General features: G+C 44.2%; 1 protein-coding gene across 1 annotated transcript in view; it reads right to left on the bottom strand.

Moving 5' to 3' along the window:
* The window catches only part of LOC138513675 (V-type proton ATPase 116 kDa subunit a 4-like), a 241,387-nt gene that overhangs the window by 20,573 nt on the left and 198,222 nt on the right, over positions 1-22,592 (bottom strand). Inside the window, exons 15-20 of the mRNA XM_069628738.1 lie at positions 11,700-11,818; positions 10,801-11,017; positions 5,530-5,637; positions 4,473-4,598; positions 2,221-2,338; positions 759-930 (exon numbers count right to left, since the gene is read on the bottom strand). Of these exons, the coding sequence (XP_069484839.1) occupies positions 759-930; positions 2,221-2,338; positions 4,473-4,598; positions 5,530-5,637; positions 10,801-11,017; positions 11,700-11,818 (860 nt within the window). The remainder of the gene's footprint in view (positions 1-758; positions 931-2,220; positions 2,339-4,472; positions 4,599-5,529; positions 5,638-10,800; positions 11,018-11,699; positions 11,819-22,592) is intronic.

Here is a 22,592-nt window from a genome sequence, read left to right as displayed (position 1 = left end):
TGCTAAGGGTCAGTCCAAGGGATTCATCATATAGGTTGAAGAGGAGTGGAGACAGGGAGGAGCCTTGTGGGACCCCGTACTGGACCGAGGTGTGGTCAGAACAGAAATGAGGCATGGAAACAAAGTGTATAATTAATAATCAGTGTTTCTGTATTTGCAGGAAGTGCTCTGGGGTGATCTGGACTCAAAATCCTTTTGGACAATCCCTCCAGTGAGTGTTGTTCTGCTAGGTTACTCATGTATTTATGTGAATTAAGTAGCACTGAACATATTTCTAAAACAAAAACACAATTACAACAATATTAACATATATTAACAGAAAGAGGTGTTGGCACAACTGTACCAAAAGCATAAGGTGACAGAATTGTATGTCTGCAGAGTTAACTGAAAGTAAAGGAAATGAGATATGCATTAAGTTTGGAAACGAGCAAGAGCAAAAGGCAGCAGGATGTAAGTCAGGAGAGCATTCCATAGTTCAGGAGCTAGAAGAGGAGAGGACCAAAATCTATAAGGGCACAGAGTGAAGGTGGAGTTTTGCACATTTGTATGCGGTATAGACCTGCCACCAGAGTCTTTGCTAAAGTAATCTTAATTTTTTATTTTATATGTTGGACTTGTTAGATGTAGGGATTTGTGGGTTTTTTTAAATAACAAATTGTCTTTTAAATGTAATTTGATTTCTCTGGGATTGATGGGCTGTTATGACCAATATACTTCCTCTAATCTGACACATCCGCCCACTCAACTGAAATACATACCAGTGGAGGCGCAAGGCGTGCAGGAAGGCGGACAGTCCTTCCATGACCAGTAGAATGGCGATGGTCAACACAGCAAAGGCAGCAAAGATAATGAAAACCCCAATGAGCCCTCCCCAGCTGGCACTGCTGAGGCCGGCGTGCATCACCATGGTCCAGAGAACTTCCGACAACTCTGAAAGATCAATGAGAGCAGACATCAGCGATGGGTGTAAACGTCAAACTACAGACGAGAGGACATCAGGCAGGCACAGGAATAATGTATGACTTCATATGCATGTTCCACATGCCTCGTGCAGGAGAAGTGGCTCTTCTGGAGAACATGTACTTCCAAGGTTCCAAAATGTACATGTAATGACATTCTCCATCTTTTTAAAATAGGTTTAGCTAGCAGACAACACCATGTTAGCTTCACAAAAGTAAAGAAATCAACTGTTTAACAAAGGAACATCATTCTTCTAGACTGAGGAGGGTACTCAGATGCAAACTGTAATGCCACCGCAGCCATTAATAGAAGATGGGGCCTCTGTCTCCTTGGCAGCTGGGGAAAGACAACATTCATAGTACAGCATGTCTTAAACTGTCACCTAGCTCCCTGCTGCAATGGTAGTCACAACAGCCTTTGACAACTTGGCACGCAGCAAGGTACACAATCAAGTATTATGCAGAGTTGAAACCCAGAAGACCAGCTCAAGACTAAGCGACGCAAAGGTCAAGGACAACCAACAATAGTGGGAAGCTGTTTTGGAATTCCCTGATCACCATACACCCAACGGCGGAACATCATACAGGCAGTCCGTCAAACTCTACCTCGCATGCAATAGGGTCAAACTACATCCAACGTAACCCCACCTTCAACCTACCTTCAATCTACCGTGCAACATTATCATTCCATTTCATCCGTGGATGAAATGTTTCATATTTTTTCTGAAAACAGCTTTCACTTTCAACATTGGGGTAGGGTCCATGTGAGATTAATTGTCAAAAACGTAGTTTGTTGGAAATATACAAAGCAATTGTGAGACCTCATTGGGAGAACTGTGCCCAGTTCATGAAAACATTTCCACGGAAACATAGGACCAGGATCAAAGAATTGCGGGACACTTTGAACCATAAGCTCTATCCATGAAATATTTGGAATGCTAAGTGGCCATAAGATAAGCATGGAGCAAGAAAGTTGAGTGGGACCAGAAGCAAGTGTTCCTTTCACACAAAGGTAGCGTATGCACTAAATGTCAGCAGTTATCCACCTTTGCTGGTGGACCCCAAGTTGGTAGGTGAATTAAAAACGCTAGAGACGGCACAACAGGGATCAGAATCAGCCATGGGAAGTTGCACATGTACGCTGAGTCTAAGTAGGATCCATGTCATTTACCATAGGCAGGGCAGTGACTAATCATGAGTAGGTGAGTCCCTACGTGTCCCTGGCATCTACACCTCTACAATCTAAAGTGGTGTAACTTACGTGCATGGGCCAAACTGAGCGCCCAGAGCCGCAGATAGGAGGCTGTGTTGGATATACAGCCCAGGCAGTATTCTATGGTGTGAATGCACTGGTGCACAAATATGTCTCCAAAGTCGAACTGAAAAAAGAAACGCAATGTTATCCAGATGCCTTGGTAACTTCTCAATAAAACAGTCACAGGGGTCTGAGATGGGGTTTTCACTGAATCGAGACAGATCTGTAACATTATTTTACATGTGCACAGCTCTACTCTTCCTAAATTCGCCTCATTAGTGCCTCCTCCCTGGAAAGTGGAACCTCCAAAGAACCCCAGTGTGAGGAACCCACTATCCTTTGATGGTGCGATTCCTTCCCGGCTGGAAAATGTTCCTTCCTAAGAGCAGTTCATCTTCCAAGACTGTTTTTCCTAAATCCTTCCGAAAAGCACATCTTTCTCCAAGCCTTCTACATCCCTGAGAAGGTTGCACCCAGTGTTTCACTTATGCCCTTTTTGGACACTTGGACCATGGTAGTACACACCAAGTTTGCACCAAGTGCTGCGCTTCTGGTGGACTCCCATTGCAAATGTGGGAAATGACAGTGGGCGTTCATGGACTCTGGGAGGTGTCTAGTGAGAAAACATGGACGGTGGCCCCGGCAAGGCTGCAGGTAGCCTGTATTCTGCAAAGGCCTTGCTTCCAAATAGCAAGAAAGAGGCATACATCCTCTGAAGAAGAGCAGCTAGGTAGCCAAGCACTTTACAATATGATTACTATTGGTATTCTAAAACATGATGGTGTCATTTTCAATTTCCTTGAACTGTACCCAGAGTCCCTCCCTTCACTCCCTGTGGCCAGATTGGGTCTTTTAGAAATCCGCGTTTTCTTCCTGGACCTGGAAACACAGAAAGCAAGATAATTCTACCAGTTTTTTTTTACCTCTCGACCTCCGTTTTTGTTTCAGAAGACATTTGCACCCAAACTATTAAGCACTAATGTAGTTTGACTTCCAAAATAATGCATTGTCTTCCACAATGTTGGGATTTAAATGTAATGACTTCTTTTTGCAAAATGTTAAATAAAGCTCTAGTTGCTCCATCCAAGAGCATCCGCTAGTCAAAGAACCTTCCATCGCTTCAGTTTCCTTGTAATGATAATTATCCTTCTCTCCTAGGGCAACAGTGACCTTTTTACTCAGAGCATATTCTCAAGCCTGTGTCTATCCATTGTTTCTGGTCATTCTAGCGACTATTGCTATATATTAATCCGCTGGTTCCAGTCCAGGCATGACTACTTCTGCAACTTGCTTGCCATGTTGAAGGATTTCCCTGCTTCCTTCCACCTGCCTGAAAACTCTTACAGCTAGTTTTGAGTTGCTTGGAACGGCTGATATCTTGATATCATGGTTGATGATCAGGTTAAACCAGGGAAGTCTCGCGCCTGATCTCCACACAGCCAAAGCAGAAATGGGGATCAACTGCATACATGCAAGGAAGCACAGTTTACCAGCTTTTCATCTAATGCATGTCGTGAATCTGTCGAGATCACCACCATGTCCACATATGCATGGTGGATATGTACAATGGAGGCCAACATTGCATGTCTTCCACCTGCGCAGCTACTAATTGTGTCTACTGATTTTCTATGGAACCTCTCCTCATACAAGGAAACTGCATCGGTGCACCGGGTTCGTATACGTGTGACAGTCAAAGCCCAGAAGGAGTGGATGTGTAGATTTTCCGAGCATAGCCATTTTGCTTCGGAAATCTCTGCATTTGCCAAGCACAGAATGAGCCTATAAGAAGGATTCCTCATGCTGTGATATGATATGATAGGTTATTCATAACACACTTAATACCCAGAGGTTTCTAAGCGCGGACCCTGGGATCGAACCTGTGGTACTTCCTCCCGTCTTGCTTCCAAGGCGAGCATGTTGCCCATTAGCTATCCTCCCGATATTCCTGCAGCATAATAACATCCTTACCTGATGACAATCATACCCTGTTTCCTAAAGTCCCATTTTTACTCTGACTAGATTCATAGTTTCCTGACACAACACATGGTGCAATCCAGGATTGTCACCACAACAACGGAGGAAATAGTTGAGTCTTTTTTCTCAGAGTCTGGAATCTGGAGTACCTGATCAATGGGTGTCTTTAATTCTCTGGCTGTTCACATGTGACCTGTGTAAGTTGAGTCATCTCTCTAGCCTAAACATTGCATGCAAGGGTTAATCACACTGGGGACGATTCCCACTACTCCTTTGCCTTGTACCTCTTCACCGTGATCCCCGTGTCCACCACCATGGTCCCCGTGGCTCGCAGGCTTGGTGTGATTGGACTGTGCAACTTCACCCTCTGGCTCTTCGGAAGTCATTCCAGTGTCAGGCGGAGATTGTAGCTATCAAAGAAAACAATAGAGTAATCGAGTTTGTGTCTGTCTCACTATTATACAATGGATGCTTTATTGAGAGTGAGAGGGCAGCATTAGTATGTGGCAACAGATCCAAGTAAACTCTGTCTCTGTGTAATGCACTACACCATTGTAGTATCTCAATTGTTATAGAATAGTACTTTTGTTAATGCAGGTGCTTAGATAAGTTAGAGCTATGGAACATGGAATGTTAGAACATGGAATGTTTTAGGAAGAGGGATGCTAGAGTGAGAGGATGAAGTAGTATGCACTGTAAATAGCAGTGATGTTCTGAGCTTAGAGATGACCTTTGGCCGAATCCCAATACTTAAATAAATCATTATTAATCATCACATTGTGTGAGAGGATATTTCAACCATCAATTGTGAAGTAGCAGGGGTTTAGGGATTTCAAACTGAATCCTATTTCTTCTTCTGATACAACAAAGGGTGTGCATACACACTGACATATTGTTTGAAATACTTGTTTCTTTAGCAGATCAACTTCAATGTTATACATTAGCAGCCTGTAAAAAGCAACTTCAATGTCAAAAGATCAAAATCACAACATTTCCTGTGGATCCTCCTCCGTCAACAGAATAAGGATGCTAGCGGGGATTAAAGATGACGGAGAGAATCTGAGTAAAACAGCCTAGGCTCACATTTCAGGAAATCTGTATCTCAAGAGATTCTGTCAGGAAACTGAACATTGTGAGTAGCTGGACCTTGAAGGTGCTTTACAGCTAGTGGGCAATGATCAGTTGTAGCATCAGGCTATAGTTTCAGTAATGCTGACATATGTTGGAAGTGGATTTTATAGTGGGGTTTATAACTATTTTGCTTGCTGTTACATCCGCAGCATTGCATCAGCTGTTTGGTTGTCCTAAATTATACAAACACACAACACACGCCATTCTGACCATGCGCTGCGCTTTCTTGTGATTAGCTCGAAGGACGAAGGGTTTTATCAGCAGCATCCAAGGAACAGCAATGACAGCAAAGATCACCAGGAAACTCTGCACTTCTTGCTGCAAAAGAAGAGACAGGCTGTTAGTAAGTTGATGAGGACAAACACACATAGGTAGCATTTAGGGTGAACAGAATAAAGATTAATGATCAGATCAGCAAATCAGAGATTAAAGTTAAAGCAAGGTAAATCTTCTAACCAGCCCATGTGTCAAATTGTTGTCATTTAATGGATTATGCATAACATTTTTACCAACTGTCTATAGTTCTGCTCTGATAGCAACGAGTTATTTTAGTTTGAGTGCTACCCTACGGTTAATCGGTGTGAGTGATCCATTGTAAGATCTTCTGCATCTTTGAGTTGGCTGTGCCGCTCTCTGTAAAGGTCATGCAGATGTGTAATTTGCCATACTCTTTGATTGTTTTGTGTTCTGTGCGCCTCATTGATAAAACCCAGTGTAGTGTCATCTCTGCTACTCACTGATAAGGCCCAATGTATTGCTGTCTAATAGGTTGTAGCAGTGTGTGAAGTGTGCTACCCTCCGCTAGTGGGCGGGCAGTGTTGTGTGATCTGTGCTATCCTCTGAAAGGGGTCAACATAATACTATGTGCTGTTGTCTGATCGGCTGCAGTGTTGTACTACTCTCCGATAAGGAGTCATTTGATCTGCGATACTCTTTGGCGTGATGAAGTATCTTGTGATATGTGCTGTTTTCTATTAGGACACATCGTTGTGTGAGTTGTGCTGCTCTCTGTTAGAGCAAAGTGTTATATCTCTGCCCTGATGCAGGGCAGTGTTATGTGATCTGAACACTGATACCGGGCAGTGTTAGGTGTTCGCTGCTACTCAGTGAGGATCCAATAATTAAGTCATCTGTGTACCCAACCCATAACCTACTGTACTCTAGTAAACCAATGTGTTATTTGTTACCGTGAACCCCAAACATTAACAGTCTAAATACTTAAACATGTTGCATGCATCAAGCTGACGACTTTATAGACACAAAGTATAAATGAAGTTCTTTAAAGTTAAAGCAGTGTTGTGGTTGCTTAATAAGAACACATTTAGAAAGATAATTGATTAATATGGAAAGGTAATTTTTTAAGTGGATATTGTGCATTTTGGTTAAATCCATTTGTGGAAAATATTTCACAAAATATTTGAGTGCACACAGATTTAATTCCATTTGTAAATCATTATCTTGAACATTGGAGGGCAATGTGGATAATTAATCGGATGTGATACATTTTGGTATGCGTTAAAAACAGATCCGCAAACTCACTTGGGATGAGGGAACTAGTTGTAGCCACACTGCCAGTAATTAATCAATGTACATCAAGACTGATTTTAGGGATCGCGAAACGTGCAGGCTAGATTTGCCAAACAACATGTTAATAACATGGGATTGGGATTGATCAATCAGATATATGGTTACTTAGATTGAGGAAGAGTCTCATTTTCTTTTATGCCATTCATGGGTCACCTACTGCTTTGTTATTGAGGTCCGCGCTGTCACGTTCTGTCAAAGAATTTGCCTTGGTGGGGAAGCGATTAAGGGGTGGCTTTCTGCCATGATGGCGGCTATGGGCAGGGACGCAGGCACAGTAACTGTGGGGGGGGGCCTGGGAGCAGCCAATGCATTGAGGCGTCATCCCAGGGCACTGTGACCACTGGCCATAGCTCCAGCTGGTATGGCAAGCAGGGAGTGTAAGGAGGGTCACCTATGAAGTCATGTATGAGTTGGGATGGTTATGTTGAATTTCAGTGTTTTTAGTTTTGCATTGTAACCATAATGCCCTGCTAACTAAACCTTTTTCTCCAGTGATTTTCAACGTTTTTCTATTTTAAGGCGGCAGCCATGATGTGGCATCATCAATTTTTATTACCTAATATAGTATTGAAAACAATGGTAAGTAAAGGAGCCCAGATGTCTACAAGATTTTGGAAGAGGTCTGCTAAAAATCAGGAAACAATACTTGGAAAAGTGTCAATTGTAATGGATTTTCTATTTTTACATTGTATTATATATGTCGATGCATTATATTGTAGTTTGCAAAAAAGGTAGCAGGCGCTCCTCTCCAGAAAGAACATGGCATGATAACCTGTTCTGAGATGAGAGTTTGCAGCACATGCTTTTTGCTCACTGTACCTTTCACAGATGGGAAATATCCATTTGCATATCAGTCTTTGTCCCGCCCACATGGGCAGTCCAGCACCAAAATGCTACGGCAAAACCTCTCTGAACAAGAGTACCAACAGCAACCCCATACACGTGTTTCAGCCTTGTTGGGCCTCATCAGTGAGGTGGATCTGTGCCTCTCTGAGCACAGTGAGCATGGAGTCCACGTCTGGTTGGCCCTAGGTAACCTAGGGTGACCAACCCCAAGTTCCTTCAAAGAATTCAACAAAGGTAGCAGGCGCCCCTCTCTCGGAAGAACAAGGCATGATAAACTGTTCAGTGGTTGTTAACCACATTGAGAGTTCGCAGCCATCTGCTTTTTGCTCACTGTACCCTTCACAGATGGGAAACATCCATTTGCATATCAGTCTTTGTCCCGCCCACATGGGCAGACCAGCACCGAAATGCTCTGGCAATTCTTCTCTGAACAAGATTACCAACAGCAACCCCATACACCTGTTTCAGCCTTGTTGTGCCTCATCGGTGAGTTGAAGCTGTGCCTCTCTGAGCACAGTGAGCGGATAGTCCACGCCTGGTTGTCCCCAGGTAACTCAGGGTGACCAACCCCAAGTTCCTTGCAAATACTTCAAAAAAGGTAGCAGGCGCTCCTCTCCAGAAAGAACATGGCATGATAACCTGTTCTGAGATGAGAGTTTGCAGCACACGCTTTTTGCTCACTGTACCTTTCATGCCATGTTCTTTCTGGAGAGGAGCGCCTGCTACCTTTTTTAAAACATATATTGTAGTCTGCTTTATGGAGAAAACGATGTCTGCATTAAACACTGAGGATGATGTCTGCAGGTTAACCAGCACTGTGCATAGCAAAGGTGGGTCTGTGCATACATGAAATGAAGCACAGTATTGTCCTCATAACTTTGGAACAGGATAATCCAAACTGGTGTCTGACCAATTGAACTTGATAGTGCAAAATTACATTTGGCTGTGACAGGGTTCAAAAGTTGGTAAACATGGATAGAAAACACATGTCTTTTTCAGTCCTTTTCCCTCAGGGCAGGGGCTTCAGGACTCTTTCACATTTTTTTATAGGAAACCCCAGAAAACATATGCTCTAGATGACTGATTTTGAAGGGCTTCTACTTTGGCACTGCATTTGGAACATTTGGGGCTAAACCATTCAGTGGTCACTTCAATGGCTCTCTTTAAACATACCTCAGCAGCCCAAAATCTTGGCTATGAGACTTGTGTACATCTTGCCAATGATGATGGCTAGAGGGGGGGGGGGGGGTGGTAAACATTTCTATGGACCAAACAGACAGCTGGCTTTTGGTCTTCCATTTTGAACTTGTGTGAATAAAACAAAAAATTAGAAACACCTGTTGCAGTATGAGCAAGTCACTGCTTGACCCCAAGGTGGATGTGAAGTGATAAACTAAGGCCCCACTTTGCAGTTTTAGAGTATATTAAGCAGTATAGAAAGAGTTTTGATGGGAAACTGTTTTTGGTCGCTATATGAGATTTGCATAGTCGACGTGACACCCAAATGATAGGATACAGGTGGTCCACCCATAAAATGGCAAAAACAGATGCAGCTCCAGGGGTCAGAGTTAGATCCCAGGGTGCATTGCAGGTGAGTGGCTAAAGCTAGGCCTATAAGGGTTGTTTCTGAGGCGCGCCAAGTAGTATTTTAGCCACTTGGGTGACAAAGATAATTGGAGCTGGCCTGTTAAGTAATACAAGGAAATATGGGATTCAGGATACTACCAGATGCTTCTGATAAGAGAGTAAGGGAGGCTGATGGCTCTCAATCTATGCAGTGCGCTGACACTGTCCAAAGACACAAGGTGAAATGGGGCTGGAAGCTGCATTTTATGATCATAGGAACCATCTTAAAATTATGTAGTTTGGAGAAGGAAGCTCATGGGAGTCGAAGAGTTGCCCGGTGCTGGCTTAGTGTTGTCTGGTGGGCCAAAGCGGCTGCCCAAAGGGGTGAGGGGAAAAGGAGAGAGGTTGCCCAGAGCCTTCCATGAAGGATGAAAAGCAGGGTAGAGCACCTATCCTTATCCAATACGAAGTAAAATATAGTACAGTGAACTAATATGCTGAGAGCTGTTTATAATGACAAAACATGAGATAGTAACTGACAAAACATTAGTTGAAAGGGCAGTAAGGATACATTTTAATAAAGTGATTTTTGCAGTTAAAACACTCTGGAATCCCTTTAAATATGGTCTGCTGTATCATTGTGTTATTTAATTAATTAAGTCCTTTATGATGTCATGTGTGATGCAATATGTAATATGTAGCACCATTAGGGATGCCATCAAATAAGTAATTTGTGCTGCCATCAATGAGGTAATGAGCTGAACAATGAGGAGGTTTGGTGTTAAGATTAAGTAGCTACCTTACCCGGCATATTGTTTTTTCATTGGAAACCTTAAAATCATAGATATATATGCTACCCCATCCACTCAGATGGTGCAGACTAATCTGCCATGGTCTACTGGCCTAATTGTAAGTGAGATCTGTGACATCTCTCTAGAATGGATGCTTCTTGTAGGGTCAGTTGCTGTCCTACCTTGTGTACATTGAGAGAGCTGCTAGTGAATGATGTCTGCCCCACCTGGAGTAGGTGCTGAGGGCTGTTTGTGGGTGCCCCGCATTGTGTGAAGTGAGAGAGCCAGAGGTGGGACCACCCACAGTTAACATCTTAGTTACCTGGTGTGGCTTGAGGGGGTAATTTGTGAATCTGTGTGTAACAGATATCTGCCCTGCCTAGTTCTGGAGATAGAGGGCCATTAGTGGGGTTGCCTGTGACTGATATCAGTCATACCTGGTGCGCATAGAGAGGGCTGTTAGTGACTGATATTTGCCCCACATAGAGTAGGTGCTGAGGGCTGTTTGTGGGTGCCCCGCATTGTGTGAAGTGAGAGAGCCAGAGGTGGGGCCACCCACAGCTAACATCTTAGTTGCCTGGTGCGGCTTGAGAGGATCATGTGCGTATGTGTGTGTAACAGATATCTGCCCTGCCTAGTGTGGAGCGAGAGGGCCATTAGTGGGTTTGCCTGTGACTGATGTCAGTCATACCTGGTGCGCATAGAGAGGGCTGTTGGTGTGGTCGCTGTAGTTGAAGAGGAACATGTTGATGAAGTGGATGAGGATGCTCGGAGCATACTGCGACGTTTGAGCGTCGTACTGGCACCACTTGAAGATGATCATGAAGACCAGGTACCCAAAGAGACACAAAATAAAGATCATCTCGGGGAGGAACTGCAGCACTATGTTGATTGTTCTTTTGAAGTATCTGGAAGGAAAACAATTCATGTAAGAGGCAGCAGAAGAACTATGACCCATGCACACACACACACACACCGGTTATCTGGCTATATCTGACAATTGAAAAAGTGACAGAGGTGCAGTTGCATATATGTGGGGGAGAAGGGACTCTTAAAAAATGACTACTATATTCTACCGATTGTCGCAAGTCTATGGTAGAAGTCCCAGAAAAGAGAATAGCTCCTCTACTGGGGTTTCCAGTCCCTACTACTCCTCATGCTGGTACATGGTCCTTCGGTGCAAACCACCCAGGCCTTAAGCCATGCTCCCCTCCATCTGGTAGGTAAGACGAGGAGGGTGCCCAGACAACCATCGTCCTGCCACCACCTTCACAGGAAATAAAGCCAGAGAGAATGGTGTTTGGTTGTTTTTCTTTATGTGTGGGTGGGATGACTGCACTTCCAACATTGTTTGACATAGAAACTCCATATGCCACATGGGTGTAGAGGTCCCCTCCACTAGTGCTGATCACATTGCATTCTGGGAAATCCCTCATGTCCCCAGTGCATAGAGGATTAGAGGACATCCTTCTATCTTCTGTCAATCCTCTACAACATGCACTAAGCGTGCACCTTTTAATGCCATTTGCAAAGAGCAATGGAAACCCCAGAGCCCACACTAGTCTCTATTCACCAAATACCTCAACGTACATGTGGTTGAAAATGCTGAGGATGACCCCAAACACCATCTGCGTAATTCCCATCACCACAGACATCTTCATCTTGTAGGAGTTCAGGAAAGTCAGCTTGTTTGAAGCAATGTTCCAGATCTATGCAGAAAACACAAAAGTCACAGGGAGGCAGGGAAGGGTGCGGGCGTGGTATCTCAGTGTTAGCAACATGTGGGAGCACAGAGTCATCTGAAGGTCTGACATGAAAGCATTAGGAAGTGTAGACTGGCCTTTTACAACCCACTTGGGTCCATGTCTTTATCTGGGATACTTCCCAGGTCTAGCAGATAAGCCATGAAAAGGCCATCTGGGACAATGCTTACACATCTGATTTTCAGATCCCCTTCCAGTGCTTACTTGCTGTCAGTCACTGTGCTTGAATGGCAGCTCTCCTCTCCAACCTCACACTGTGTGTTGCATTTGAAATAACCCTTCTTCCTCATTTTACTCAATCCTACCAGAGAATACAAACACTAACAGTGCATTCGTCTCACAGGGCCACCATTACAAACAGCCCATGGACCCACACTTCATGCCATTAAAATCTAGATTGTTAAATAATGGATCTGACAAAGTAAAGATCCAAGAATGAGGCTAAAAATAAGACTAAGCCTGATTTACACATAGTCGGGCCATTTGCTTCCTTTAACAACCCAAACTCGAGCTCCCTCCCCTCTTCCTTGGTCTTCTGTGTTAACCTTGTTGAACAGCCAGTTGGGAGCCTATTGATTCATTTCACACTGCACTTTAGTAAAATGGCCAAAGCTTATTTTGTTGAAAATTCTCAGGTCTGTCACATCTTACCTTTTATTCCACCAGGATATCGGGCTATGGTGGTCAGTGGCCTGATTCAGTTCAAACAAAGCCTACACTGTGCAAACTTTAGACACACTCCAGAAAGTGGGATTCCGTTCATGCACATTTCAAGAATATCATTTGGAAGTCTTTTTATCTAATCAAAAAAGATGAAATGGTGCAGATTGAGGATGTAAACCTGCCCACTGTTGTCCTGTAGGATAAAGACAAAGGATGTGAGCTTCACGCTTCAATGTTTACACTGAAAGCCTCTTGCCATTTAATCTAAAATATGTAGACATATCCCAATTAGATCTCTAAATCACACTCTCAGTCCCACCTTCTCTGGTGGGGGTAAGATACCTCTGTCTATTGGGTTCAACGCAATGGAATCTTTTACCATAAAATATGTATCAAGCAAGGTTTCTGACCAAACCCATCCCTTTTTAAACTAAGGCCATGTAGCCATTTGTGGCAGTTAAAAAGTGCGGTGATGTGTTTCTCTCTAGCTTATGCTATACTAATCATCACACGAACTGAAAGTCGTTCGTTTTTTGTAACCCCCTACAATAGTGTGACAAAGTGCCCTGCTGGGTTGGGCGATGCTGTGGTCATGGCCGGATGCAGCCACTTGCCATGTGATGTTGGGCTTGTAAGGGGTTCACAGGTGATCCCACCTAGCCACAGTGCTGAGAAAAGGAACTGTCATTGGCAGCACAGCTATGATCTCTCTGCCTTGAAGTGGTCCTCGTGTGTAGCGATCATGTGGCTATAGTTGTGTCCTTCCTCGTTATTGTTTCCGCTTGTGACAGCCCAAGCAGAGAGACAAAGTTGCAAGACTTACTAATGTCAATGAGCATGGTGGCGGTGTGCCGATGGCTTCAAGAACCGCCATGGGGCGTTCACTGCTGCTTTGTGGGGGAGTGCGCAAAGGGATTCCCATCAGCAGAATCATGAACAGGCATGTCACATGCAAAAAGGCAATGGACCTGAAATCGACTTGGTGTGCCTCAGGGCACACCACAGTGGACAGAAAGACAATCAACAGAATCCAATAGGGTAATACTGCTGCCACAATTCCATCAAAGCCACGATAATCGTGCACAGATGTTCCACTTGTGGCTCAGTTCACCGAAGGGGAGGGGCTAAGCCTTTTTAACAAAAGTGAGCAATCTGGCAATAGTGGGGGTGTAGGGAATTAGTGAGGAGGTTGTTCGGGTTGGAGAAAGACAGCTAGGAAGAGGTGACAAAGAAACGCAGAGAATGGAGGTCAGGCAAGTAGAAGAGAGTGAGTTGTGATGAATCCTGCAGAGTCATCACTGATTCCCGCCTAAAGACCCCTCCCATGTGGCCAGGGGAGGCATCCGCTACCTGATCCTGACCCTGGGGGTGGTATTCAGACAGAGATTCACATGGGAGGAGATGGCTGTCGGAGAGATGGGGTGACTCCATCAGGAGAGATGCAGTATTCATCCCTCTCAGGTGAAGACCCTATAATTCCAGAGACCCTATAATGCCGGAGTTCCTAATGGCATGTTGTCATTATACAGATTCCTCCAGTTATAAAACCTTGAAACCTCCCTGGGAAGGACATCATTCACAAAATATATGCATGTATGTTTGTGTGTATATATATATATATATATATATATATATATATATATAAAATACTCAACATCTCTTGTGTCTGATGGTTTTTATTCTTACAAAGATTCAAAGCAGAAAAGCCTTGAAAAGTCCAAAACCCTTATGAACTTCAAGTCCCATAAAGCCTCAAGAACTGAGAGGAGGAAGATGAAGAAGGAATTAATAAGGAATGAAGTAAACATCAAGGTGAATGTGCAGACTAGTAACATAATAGAAATCAGCTGCACAGGACTTTTACATCAGATGGAGAGTTTCCATTCAAGAGAGGAGAAGGAAGCTGCTGAGCAAGCGGAGCGGGAAGCAGCACACATGGCAGAAGCAAACGTGAGGAGGTGAACCTTGCTGGGCGAAGCCTACACTTACAAGCATCCACTTGGAGGCACACCTACCCAGAGAGACGGGAGACCGAAAAAGGTACTGCTGCTGCTTCAGAGGGACCGCTGGAGTGTCAGCAGCCACAGCAAAGCTGTTGGGAACGTGGTCCAGCAGAAACCCTTCATTTTCACTGACACACGAATGAGGAGTTGGTGCTGGAACCAAGTGAGGGTCAGCAAAGCTTTCCAGGAGTTGCAACTTCGCTGCAGTAGTGTAACACAGCCCAGAGACGCCTGCAGACACCAGTGAGTCTGCCATTGAGTACTGGGGACCCCAGAGCGTCTGGACAGGCATTTGGACAAATAAATAAATCATTTGAATACCGACAAAGTAAATTGAAAAGACATAACCTATACAAGTCCTCACATGAGAGAGCGCAATATGGGGAAAGCTGGAGGAAATGTTATCCTCAGCAAATAAACATTAAGGAAGAAGTTGAAAGGCAAGATTTGTACAAGTCTCCTTATATGAGAAGTCGATCCAGGGAAAATTGGAACACGCATTGCCACAAGCAAAAGCGTAATAATGAAGAAAGACAATCTTAATATATGACATGTCAATATGGGGGAAGTGGAACAAGTATTACCTGAAGCTAAAGGAATATAAACAGTGAAGAGGTACAACTGTGTTATACTAATAAAGAAAAGAACATTGTGTGAAGTCCTGATGAAAGAAACCATCAGGCAGTCAATCCTTTTTGGGGGAAAAGATACCCGGCAGAAGAATATTCCAGGGGATCTGCAAGACCCAGAAGAGGAAGAGAACATTGTGAACACTGTGAGAAGTCCTTTTGGGAAACCACCAGGCAGAAGGTCCTTTTTGGGAAAGGATACCTGGCATCAGAGTACACCAGGGGATCTGCAAGACCCAGAAGGGAGATTCCTGGCATGGGAGTATACCAGGAAAATCCTATACACCCAATGAAAGAAAAATACTTCATGGTAGAGATACCTGGCAGGAGAGTACACCAGGCGATCTAAATCTTTTTTGAAGAAGAAAGTACGCTTTTTGCCATCCTGAACAAAGTATTTTGAGAAAGAGACATTGCATCTACTCCTAAAAGACTCATTGAGAAAGATACATTTCATCTACTCTTAACCCCTTAAGTGTTAAGGACAAGTATGCTCGTCCTATTTGCATAGACATGCATATAGCTCAGCATTTAGGGGGTTAAAAGCTCATTGTTTGAGAGAAACACCCACACTATTCTACACTTACCACACACCTTTAGTTGTTCATTTATAGTGTGAGGGTCAGATACCTTTTGGACACAAGGACGATTAGTATAATTCTGACAACGCGACACAAACTGATCTTTAGTTTTAGTTTCCTAGGTAGGGAAACTATCTTTTGGATAGGGACAGGAAGGCCTTTATCCAACCCATTTATTTTAATAAAGATGTCTGATGTTGAAAACGCTACAACTTTGTGAGGGGTTAGAAATGAGAGGTGGACACAGAGTGGAGGCAGAGGCGCGGATAGAGGAGGATGAAGAGAGGAGGAAAGAATAAGAGGAACAGGCATGATAGAGGGGCTGAGAAAAGGTGGAGAAAGGAGGACAGCAAGAGAGGAGAGGAGGTGGAGGGAAGTGTAGGCCAGCGGAGTGGATAAGAGAAGAGGCAAGAACATCAAACTAGAGATAGGAAGAAAGGAGAAAAAAATCTGCAGAAGAAGTAACAGCAAAGGGGAGTTTGGAGAAGATACCGCGGAGAAAGAGAAGGAAGCCATCCGGGAGGAGGGCAGGGGATATAAATTGGGGGTAAAGTGTTATTAGGAGGAGTTTTGGGAAGACGCCTAGCAGAAAGGGAGAAGGGGAGATGATTAGGGAAGAGGGCAGGGGGCACAAGAGGGAAGTTAGCAGAAGAAGAGGTTGGACAAGTCCCTAGAGAGAGAAGGAGAAAACATCAACAAGGGAAGTGGAAGGAGACAGAAAGAGAAGAGAGAAAACACCAAGTTGGAAGCAAAATGAAGAGATGAGTCACAGAGGTTGTCCTGATTTCTTACATAAGCTGTTCTTTAAGAATGTGGAACTCGGGTTGGGGCTAAGGAACAGAATCAGCAATTTATTGGACTTGCAGACTTCTTTCATAGATTCCCCTCTAAGCACTCTGTGTTCTTTATCACTATCACATAGAGGTTTTCACATCTGTTTGCCAAGGATTATTGGCATTTTATTATTCACTGCTAATCAGTGAAGATGGTCCCCCTCGATAGGATGGCCCATTGAGGCTCCGAAACTTTCGTGGAATATGTAAGGTGACTCATATTTATTTTGTTATGCTGGTGGGGCAGAAGAGGAAAGATGAGTGAACCCCTTCTGCTCTGCCAACAGAAATGTCAGGCAGCGTTCATCATTGTAGAAACTGACAAATATGTTTATGGCAATGTTCAGGGCTCAATTATTGCAACCCTTTATAATAGTTCATATTCAAGGAAACCTGCTTAACCATGCTTATTGATTTTAATCAGGTTACATAGAAAGCTGTATTGGATTTCTTAGACTGTTGTAGATATCGATTCTGCAATATTTTTGTTAATTTCCTTAAAGTGAGAATGATTCTCATTAGTGTAGTTGCGGCGTAAAGCAATGGACTCTGACTTATTCCCTATTAAATAGACTCACTTTACCCAATATAGCTAGACTCACACCGGACAGGAGGTTCTCCTTCAATCTTATGTTTATATGTATTTGTGTATTCATACATTAACTGTATATGGTGCAACCTAATCAGCGAGCAGCAAAGAGCTGTGCAAAAAATGCTAAATCGGAGAGCAAGAGGCAGGGAGTGCTGTGGAATGGAGGAGGTCAGGGAGCAAAGGGGATATATCAGCCAGTCAATGGGCAACAAGGTGTTCATTTAAAAGCAGCAGTATCTTTACTTCCTTCTTAAACTGCAGGAGAGATGTGACCTATCTACTGTGCTTTGATACGTCATTGTAGAGTCACGGTTCTTTCCTTCTTTCATCTCTTGGACTCTAGCCTGGTGGTACTGTGCCTTCTGATGCTCTGGTGGCCTACAGAGAGGGTTAGATTGTCATCCAGATAGGATAGAACTTTGCTTGCCATTGCTTTGTATATAATCCTTGCTGTATTGACATTGATGCTTGGAGGGGCTACCAGTGTACCTCTGCTAAGATTGGGGGAAATGTGACCATATTTCTTGAGCCCTGTGATGAGAGGGTTCCAGCTTGCCGGACAGTTTTCAGTGGGACTAGGAAGACGGAGCTAGTGAACAGGGCTGTGCTCCTATCCAAGTGGAAAAGCAACAGAGCCGGAAAAAACAATTTGTAAGTCTATGGCTGGATGAAGAATTTGATTTTCTGAAGGAGAGAGAGAGAGAGAGAGACAGACAGAGAGAGAGCTGGTGTCAGGTTCTCTTTGTTTTGTTCAGGATATGTGTCATGGAGGAAAGGTTGCTGTTGATGAAGTCAACAGATGTAGCACACGATGTGATCTAAGGAGAGTTTTAGTTTTAAGAGATTTTGTTTTTAGCATGCTCGAACATCACGTCCCCCCCATCAGAGTATGAGGCTGTTATGTAGAACAAATGAGATCAAGGAGAAATTGAAGACTGCATACTGACATAGTGCTTTGTTTAGTAGTGGGGATATATAGAACTGGGGTCCTATTAAAATGCAAAATGGTAAGCTTTCAAAAAGAAATAATGATGAGAACGATGATAACAAGAATCAGGAAACCTTCTCCAGTCCAATGAAAAGTGTCAGCAACGGTTCAATTGTTGAGCTTCCAGCCCCCTGGTGTGAAAGTCCGAGTCTATCCAGTTCCTGGGAGCTGGCTTCATCTTCCATCCTCTGGTGTTGTGGGTTTACAGGTGTTCCGAACCCTCTTCATCCATCTTGCTAGCTGTGGACATTCCAAGATTCCATACCCCTGACTGATCAAGCACTTGGCTCTTTTCCTTCCCCCTCTCTCAGCAGATTGGTACCCACATCCCTGTCTCCTTCCTCCTCCCAATGTCTGCATCAGCCTAGGGCCAATTTGCCCCGTAGTAGACATCCGCAGCTTGCTATCTAGGCTGTGTTCGCTCTTTCTCCTCTCTCTCTTTCTCTCTCTCTCTCTACCTCTCTCTCTCTCTCTCTCTCTCTCTTTCCCGCTCTTTGCCTATCTCTCTTGCAGTTTTAGCTCTTTTTCTCTTCCCTCCTACCACCTAATGTGGCTGGTTTTGTTTCACTCCCGGATTCCGGCATCTACCTCTACAGCCCTCCTCTTCCTCTTCACCTCTTATTTTGACCAATTCCAGTCTATGTCTCGAAGCCAAAGGGGTCACTCCCACCTCTTCTTCTTATGTCTCCAGTTTCCACTCTTGATGGTGCCACCTTTGCCTGGGTTTCGATTTCTCCTTCCATTCACTCATCCTCACTGATGTTAAAACCTCCTACTGGATCTGTCCTGCTACCCACCATCCCCAATCTTTGCTCTCTGCCCTGGTTGTTTTAATTCCGCCTAGATCTGTCCTGTTACCACCACCTCCTTCTGTTCCCTCTCCACCACTGATTTTATCACCTGCTCATGGACCTGTCTTCCTACCGCCACCTTCTTTTATTTTCCACTTGATAATCTTGATATTACCGCCTTCTCCTGGTGGCCGTTGAGGCAACCTTTTCAGCCTCTAATGCCTCTCCAATCTTGAGTCCATCCTGTGCCCTCACATTTCCAGGCTCCTCCAAAGATGAGCCTCATGCTTCTACAATCCACACCTAGCAAGGTGGGTGGGCTGTATTTATACTGTGTCCCTTGCTCTCTCAGGTTGGAGCTTAGTGAGAGGGTCTTCACTTGTGAGTGCTCATTGAAGAAGAGCTGGAATTGGCTAACTTTCACCTGGGGCTATTTTCACTCAGAGGGTTAAACTGGACCTATGTCCGGTCCCTGAACTATCTTGGCTTTCTGACTTGTTATTCTGACACTCCCCGAGGAAGCCTGCATGGGGATGAGGGACACATTTGTTCTAGCATGTGGATTACTGATTGGGGAGAGAGAGTTTAACCCTCTGTATTACTCGATTCAATGTGGGCATAGTGTGTGCGAGGAACAAGGTACTTTGTTTCCCCGGTATGCACTGTAATCTGAGTGAGAGACTCTACGGACGGACATCTACAAACCTCAAACGCAGTATTCGCAGAACTGCGGTGTGCATTGTGGTCTCCAAGGACCATCAAATTTAGTTCTATCAGTTTGACGGGATAATTAGAAACAACAGCACTGCACTCGCTAATTCTGTTGAAGACATGGAAAGTTTCTCTCTTAAAGGGACAACCTTTCTGTTCTGTGATAAAGACTTGGGTCTGGCTAAGTTGCGTTTTAGAATCTCGATTTGAGGGCGAGAGAGTTTTCACTATCACATGGACATTACTGGTCGAGTTCGGAGGCAGAGTTGCCTTGTGGTGATGAATCATTTGGCTAGGCAAGGATATGGCCCTTGTGATGGCTCTGTGGTAAGGCCATGTAACTGGCCCCTGCCATCTGTTGGGGTCCAGGGACAAGTGTTGAGGGGACCCTCCCTATACCACCGACCAAGTCCAATATCCACTGGCTGATATGGCACCTGACCCACTGAGTCACTGCTCTGTAATTCCCAGAACTAAGCAGGGGACTTTTTCAAATATCCCCCCTTTCCCAGTGGCACCTCTTTATTGGTGCCCTAAGATCATGTTAGAATGTGCAGGAGTTCCGTTCTCAAACTGGCAAAATATCCCGGGGCTATTCCATCTGCTTTGGTAGTTCTCCAAGCCAAGCAGACAGGTCCTTCCGTGGAGCTGTTGGCATCACCAGCCGGGCCACTTTGAGACGGCTGTGAAATTGGGAAAGGTCTGTGCCAGGGATAACTTCTTCTGGTAATCTCTAAAGTACTACCATCTGAGTCTCAGTAAAAAGTGGGTATTCAGGGTTTTGCGGAACTTCATCCTCTGAGGCTGGAGATGAAAATGAATAATAAGGGAGTAGCATTGAATAGTCAGTTTTCAAGCACCAAAACACATGCATCTGTACTGGTTGATGGCCAGTCAATTTTGTGAAATTGAGCTCATGCATCCAGCCAACTGCAAATAAGTGTTATTTAGTTTTAGGGCCATGTGCTGTATCACAAAATGAAAGGAACAAGACAGTATGCAAATGTTTTCTCTATTATTCTTATACATCACAACAGGATTACATAAAATGTGATTGGTCAAGACCAAAACCTTAAGTTCTCCAAGTTTGCCAGGATTCAAAAAAGGGTCCAGTTTCTATCTCAATCAATCCCAGGGTCCCGGAGGCCTTTCCTTGGTCTCCCCAGGTTTTCTGCTCAAATCCTTCTTTGACTTTCTGTAGTGCAGAAACTTCAAGGATCTCACAGAACCTTTCTCGATGTCCCCCGGTCTCTTTTGTAAATGGGTTCCTTAGGAAATGTCCTTTTATTCTCAATAGTCTTTTTTCAGTCTTTATTTCCACCAGCTAAAATAGGCTTTCCCATTTTGTACAAATGGAGTCTTCCGCTCATGATCCCACAGACACTTACAGCTTCAATCTTCCCGTAATGATTCTAGGAGCACTCAGCCCCAATTCAGTCTTCCATTTGCGATCCTTGGGAGACTAGGCACCTTATCAATCTTCCATTCTTGATTCTTTGGAGACTCTATGCCAGTCCATTTTTCGCCATTGTGGTTTATTGATTCCTTAGAACAAATTCAGTATTCCAGTCATACTGCTAAGGCAGGGGTCTGCTGCCTGCGGCTCTCCAGATGTTTTGGACTATGAATCCCATGATCCCTCACCATTGACTAAGCTGGCTAGGGCGGATGGGAGTTGTAGTCCTAAACATCTGGAGCCAAAGGTTTCAGACCACTGTCTTAAAGGGACTTCATTTAGGTTCATTCATTATTCCCGAGGATCTGACAAGCCCTCACCTGCCAGAACTGTAAAAGGCTTTCCTTTTCCTGGGCATCCAACAGAGCAGGTTGGGAGTCACAGCTTTCTCCGGTTCACACTGGGTTGCTCATTAGCTTTTGAACCCACACTTCCGGGTTGCAGCTTTTTTCATTATATACCACATTTTCCATGTCACAGACATTCTTACAAACATTTTCCAAATCCCATATCTTCCACTTCCCAAAGCTTTTGGGGTTAAAAGTGCTTTCCGAGTGCACAGCACTTTTGCGGTGCGCAGCGCTTACGAGATTCACAGTGCTTTCTGGATTCCTTGTGCTTTCAGATATCACAGCCCTTTTGGTATCACAACACTCTCCATAACGTCGCACTTTTGGGGAGTGTAGCACTTAGATGGGGCACCACGTTTCCAGGAAGTAAAATGACCACAGCGCTTTTGGAGTTCACAGTTGCCTGGGGTTCTGAACACTTTCAGAGTTCACAGCTCTTTTCAGGGCAAATCCCTATCCAGGATTCAAGCACTTCAAAGGGCCAGAGTGCTCCACAGTATTCCAACAAGTTCCAGGGTCAGAGCCACCTCTGTTATTCCAGCCATTCACTAAATCTCCAGCTGGGAACACATCATTTCAGGCAACAACACTAGACCGCTTCTCCCAATCTGAATGTCCATATCCTTTTGTACCCTCTTTCTGGGGATCAACTGGCAGGGAGTTCACCACCATATCTGAAATCTTAAAATTAGATTATTGGCCTTAAGCCCACTTCTACCCATCATGCATTTTGTTTTGAAGCCTCTCACGTGACAGGGGAAATCTAGATGATAGAAGATGGTTGGCCATTTTGGATTTTTTAGTCAGTAGCTTTCCTTCACAATGGCAATGTTGTCACCTGGCCATGAGTTCTTCTACAAGAGATAGGCCGTTCATATAGATTGATACCTTCACAAAATACCATTGTAGTGTTCCCTGTTCTAGTCCCATTCTTTCCTGCATGCCCCGTGTGCTCCGCTCTACCATTCTTCTTCAATGCACTTACCTACGCAGTAACCATGAGTGCAGTGGCATGCTGTGTTGAAGCTCCCATTTGCTGTACATTGTGAGCATAGCTGAAGGCAGACACGCCAGGATGATACTATAGTGAGTAGAGTATTGAACTAAAGGGATATTTACCTCA

This window comes from Ambystoma mexicanum, chromosome 12, assembly GCF_040938575.1.
Source record: "Ambystoma mexicanum isolate Mex_15411 chromosome 12, UKY_AmexF1_1, whole genome shotgun sequence".
Taxonomy (NCBI): Eukaryota; Metazoa; Chordata; class Amphibia; order Caudata; family Ambystomatidae; genus Ambystoma; species Ambystoma mexicanum.
This window is presented reverse-complemented; position numbering and strand designations above follow the sequence as displayed.